We start from the raw sequence: 4,927 nt of genomic DNA, 5'->3' as shown, positions 1-4,927 counted from the left end.
CATTTGAACAATCCGCAATCCAGTTTTGGAACTGACGACGGAGTAACGGGACGTGCTAATATCACATAAATCGGGCAAGTGAGCCGTTGTGCGGTGTTGCTACTAGCAGTATCACGTCTCCCATGTGGTCTAGTGGTTAGGATTTCTGGCTTTCACCCAGGAGGCCCGGGTTCGATTCCCGGCATGGGAATGTATATTTTTATACCATAGGAATAGATGCATTTCAAATACAAAATTATTGCTCAGCACGAGGACGGTAGGTCCTGGCTAGTTATTTTCTATTGACTCTTTGAGTAAAGTGTGTTTTGGTTGAACGTGGTAAAAGCTCGTCGTGCTTGTCTCTTGCAGCGAGCATGGCCCCGCTACCCATGGCGCTGGGCTGCCTCCTGTCCGGGCTCCTGCTGGACCGCCTGGGCCGGCGCCGCTCGCAGCTCGTCATCTGCGTGCCCTTCACCATCGGCTGGGTGCTGCTGGCCGTGGCGCGCGACCTGCCCGCCATCCTCGGCGGCCGCTTCCTCACCGGGCTGTGCGTCGGCCTCGTGGGTACGTACTCGGGGCGCTGACCTGGCCCGAAGGCCCACCCGACGCCCGGCCCCACCACCACACTCACACCCTCTGCCCGCCTCGCTGCAGGGCCCCCCTCGCTCATCTACATCGGCGAGACGGCCGAGCCGGCGTACCGCGGCCTCCTGCTCGCCGCCATCTCGCTGGCCGTGGCCGTCGGCATCCTGGTGGCGCACGTGCTGGGCACGGTGCTGCACTGGCGCCTCACCGCCTGGCTGTGCGCGACCGCGCCCCTCGCCTGCATCGCCTTCCTCTGCCCCTCGCCCGAGTCCCCCGTCTGGCTGGCCTCCAAGGGCAAGCTGGCCGAGGCGTCCAGGGCCTTCAGGTGAGCGTTAGCAGCGGTGGCCGACCCGCGCAGGAGCGTTGCGTCAGCTCGGGTCAGTTACTCGGACGAGCCTTGGTCAAGTTCAATGCGGGAGGCGGACTGGCCTCACCGGGGTGCGGCCTAGGTGCGGCCGTGCCCGGGCCGGCACCAGCGCACGCACAGGCGCACAGGCCGACGCACTGACCCTGTGCGACAGCTGAGCCCGACCTTAAGCCACAAGCCGCAACGACGCCATACGAGAACGGGTCGCAGATGTCAAACGATACATTCGCGCACCCCTGACCCTGGCATGTTCGCGTGTTTCAGGTGGCTGCGGGGCTTCGACGAGGCGGCGTCCCTGGAGCTGCAGGGCCTCCTCGCGAAGCACGGCGCCGCGGCCTTCCCTGAGGGCGCCAAGGCCCCCGGGCCGCCCCCGCCTACCGTCAGCAGTGAGGTGGCTGCCCTCCCGCTGTGGCGCCAGCTGCTGCACCGCTCCTTCCTCAGGCCGTTCATCATCATCGCCACATTCTTCTTCCTCATGCAGTTCAGCGGCGTGAACGCGGTCGCCTTCTACACGGTGAGAGCTCCTCCTGGTGGCCCGAGCGCCGGCAGCGTAGGCAACCCAACCGGCAGGCATCGCGAACGAGCTGCCTATAGTCGCGGCTGCAGCAGGCCGCCGTGCTTATCTCCGCTCGACTGACTGCCACCACTGACGTCCTGTTTCTCGGGCCGCAGGTGAGCATCATGAAGGACGTCGGCGGCGGGCTGGACGAGTACGTGGCCACCATCATCCTGGACGTGGTGCGCGTGCTCATGTCGTGCGCCGCGTGCGTGCTGCTGCGCCGCGTGGGCCGCCGGCCGCTGGCCGTGCTCAGCTCCGCGGCCACCGGCGTGTCCCTCATGGGGCTGGCCGCGCGCCTGGCCTTCGGGGACCCCGCCAGCCACGCCTGGATGCCGGTGTCCCTGCTGGTGACGTACATCACGGCCGTGTCTGTGGGGCTCGTGCCCCTGCCCTGGGTCATGGCGGGAGAGGTGAGTTCTTCTGTCAAGGATGTAATATGGACACCTACACTGTAAATCTGGGGTGTCCAGCAGCTGTGCGCTCAAAGTCGCACGACCCAGGTTTGTGCGACTTTTCTCGTACAGTTGCTGGACACCTTGAGTTTTGCAAAGGGTCCAGGCCCAGCCTCGGTACGGTGTCCTGTGCTTGGACACCCCTTGCCGGGGCCCGTCTGCGAGGAGTTCGTTTGCTTGGCCCATGGTTTCCATGTGGTTTCCTGACTCGGTGGATGGACCTATATGTCTCTACCGCCTTACCGATCGCGCCCTCTGCCTCCCCGCAGGTCTTCCCCGGCAACTTGCGTGGACTCAGCGGTGGCGCCACCTCCGCCCTCAACTTCCTCTTCTTCTTCGCGGTGGTCAAGTCGGGGCCTTCCCTCTTCGCCACGTTCTCGCCACCCGGTGCGTTCGCCTTCGCCGTGTACGGTAGCGTCGCGCTGTTGGGCTCCGTGTTCCTGCTGCTCTTCCTGCCAGAGACCAAGAACAAGACGCTGCAGGATATCGAGGATGAGATGGCGGGGGCGCGTAGACCACGGGCGGACGGCCGGGACAAGGCCGGCTTGCCGGTGCCCTGAGATGGACGGGGTCATCTTCACCTCGCTGAACGTTGGAGTCTGCCCGATCCTGGTGACGACTAAAAGGACCGGGACTCGGGGAGACGGTGCTTAACGGTGCTCTAGTGGCGGCAACCGTTGCCGCAGCCACTCATCTACGCACCTCAAACATATCCCGCGCTCGAACGGACGCTCTTGAATCGAGCGTGGGGTATGGCCGGGACGATGTGAACTAAAAGAGGAGGAACTTGGCTGTGACTGAGACTTCAGCTTGTTGGATGGAGATGTAGAACAGTGCCAAACGCATATGGCGTGTGTGTAGTACAGGGCGGGCCATCGGCACTGTTCTTTCCTCTGGTGATACTGTACCGGATGCAGGCGTGCGAACTGGTTGCATACTTGCACGGGGCCGTGAGGCGTCTCAGTCAGCTACTTTAGGCAGCGGCCGCCCGCACGCCTGCATCCGGCACATTAGAACCAGAAGAAAGAACGGCGCCGATGGACTACCCTGTACGATACGGAGCTATACCCGATCATTCAACTTGAATCGGACAACGGGTCAGTGGACCAGTGGTATACTCCTTGGTTGAAATAGTAGCTGAGCCCAAGTATATGTATATTGTATATAATGCCCTTATTTTATACTTGTAATATTTGTTTTAATATGATTGTACTTATTATTATTATTGTAATCTCGTACTTAAAATGAAACCGATGACTCGTTTATGTCTGGTATAATTTTTTTTCAACGGTACGCCGTCTATTCATTGTATACTACGGTACAAGTACAGGGTAATTGGAAAAATATTATGGTGAGCGTGACATGTATTTTCCAAAAGAAGTTAAACTACAGTGTCGCGTCGTGGCCCTAAAATTCCACGCGTCTCTCCTTTCTCCTCCCAAAGCAGGACTTCGGCTCGCGTCCAAACGGGGTGTCTATTTCGGGGCGACGAGAAGATGCTGCTGTTGGGGGTGAACGGCCGCCTCATCGTTCCGGATCGAGAAGGGGTTGAATTTCTTCATCCGAGCGCCCCCAGCCCCCACCAACGGCGGGCGTCCGCATCACGCCTCCACCACGCCGGAGCCACGCGCATCCTCGTTTGCGCCCAGGATGGGGGCACCGCTCCCCGCCACGCCCCGCCAGTGAATGTTCCAGAGCGATGCAGACGCATCCCCCCGGCCTGCTCCGCCATGCCCGCGCCCATTGACCGAGTTATTCGGGGAGAGCAAATGAATATGTCTCCACGACCGCGCGCATCGCGGCGCGCGTGGCGGCTCGTGACAGCTGCACAACAGCTGACACATACTCTGCGGCTGTGTCGAGTTCTGAAATACGCGTCTGGTGTGGTATAAACATAATTAAGAGGTCGTTAGCAGCGGTACACTCTTTCCTCCCAATGTTCCTGTAAGTACGAGATGCTCTTATAGTAGGCCTTCGCCAAAAACCAACCGAAGCACAGAAACCACTGGTGAAAAGTGAAACGGGCGCGTAAGTCCAATGAAAAGTCCGCGGACTTACGCCCTTTTCAGTTTTCGCCAGTGAAACTACGTACATCGGCGGCCTTATCGCGAGGCTCCAACGTTTATCGCCGCGCGAGACGAGATGTGACCTTTCCCAAAGGAGGGGGTTCACCGCGGCGCGACCCCGCGGGGGGCGTGTGTAGGGTAGGGTACCCGCTCGCGGTGGAGGGGGCAGCACGTGCGCGCTATCAGCTCCGCGAGCTCGCCAAGTTCGACAACCACCGCCAAAGATCGGGGGAATGTGGATTGTGGATGTGGAGGCCCGGCCGGCGGCGGCGCGGCGGAGGAAGGACGCCGCTCTTCGCGCGCCGGGCGAACAAAACAAGCAGCAGGCGGTGCTCGCGTGTGCGCGCACGAGCGGGCCGGCCGGACCGCGCGACGCCGCTCTTCATCCTTAGTAGTGGCCACACTACTTCATCCACAATATCGCCAGGGAAATAAATCTGAAGGGTATACCCCTCTGGCCGCGTGCGAATAGGCAACCCGCACGCACGTCTAGTACAGGGTGGTCCACAGATACCCCTTCTTTTATTTTGCTTATGCTGTACCGGATGCAGGGGTGCGGCCGGGTTGTATACTCACACGGGGTCATAAGGCGCTACGGAGAGCTACGGTAGGCAAGCCCGCCCGCACGCCTGCATGCGGTACAGTATAAGCAAAATAAGGGAAGGGGTCTGTGGGTGGACCACCCTGTATACTCATTTTTCTCCGACGGGGTACAGCGACCAACCACCCTGTATATGTATGCGGTGTACAGCATAGCATAACTGCATAAAATACAGTGATCCGTGAGCCTTCCTGTTTTACCCTTTGTTTTCCCAACTCCCATTTTCAGGCAGTCGAAGTCACTAGCATCTTATCGCTCGGAGGACCTTGATTGAAGGTGGTCGACAGGTGGTCACGGGACGACGAGGATGCCGCGGCG

General features: G+C 60.3%; 1 protein-coding gene and 1 non-coding gene across 3 annotated transcripts in view; both read left to right on the top strand.

Moving 5' to 3' along the window:
• Positions 1–3,207, top strand: part of LOC113207565 (facilitated trehalose transporter Tret1-2 homolog) — a 22,018-nt gene extending 18,811 nt beyond the window's left edge. For both annotated transcript variants that reach the window (XM_052264379.1, XM_026424184.2), the window contains exons 4-8: positions 349–543; positions 634–889; positions 1,196–1,445; positions 1,604–1,900; positions 2,212–3,207. In XM_052264379.1, coding sequence (XP_052120339.1) covers positions 349–543; positions 634–889; positions 1,196–1,445; positions 1,604–1,900; positions 2,212–2,502 — 1,289 coding nt within the window. In that variant the 3' untranslated portion in view covers positions 2,503–3,207. The remainder of the gene's footprint in view (positions 1–348; positions 544–633; positions 890–1,195; positions 1,446–1,603; positions 1,901–2,211) is intronic.
• Positions 119–190, top strand: Trnae-uuc (transfer RNA glutamic acid (anticodon UUC)). The gene has a single exon. It is a non-coding gene; the product is annotated as a tRNA-Glu (tRNA).
• Positions 3,208–4,927: the final 1,720 nt, after the last annotated feature.

The sequence above is a fragment of the Frankliniella occidentalis genome, unplaced genomic scaffold (assembly GCF_000697945.3).
Source record: "Frankliniella occidentalis isolate FOCC.00 unplaced genomic scaffold, Focc_3.1 Scaffold18, whole genome shotgun sequence".
NCBI classification, from domain to species: Eukaryota; Metazoa; Arthropoda; class Insecta; order Thysanoptera; family Thripidae; genus Frankliniella; species Frankliniella occidentalis.
Note: the sequence above shows the minus strand (reverse complement) of the source record. Positions and strands in the feature narration are given on the sequence as shown.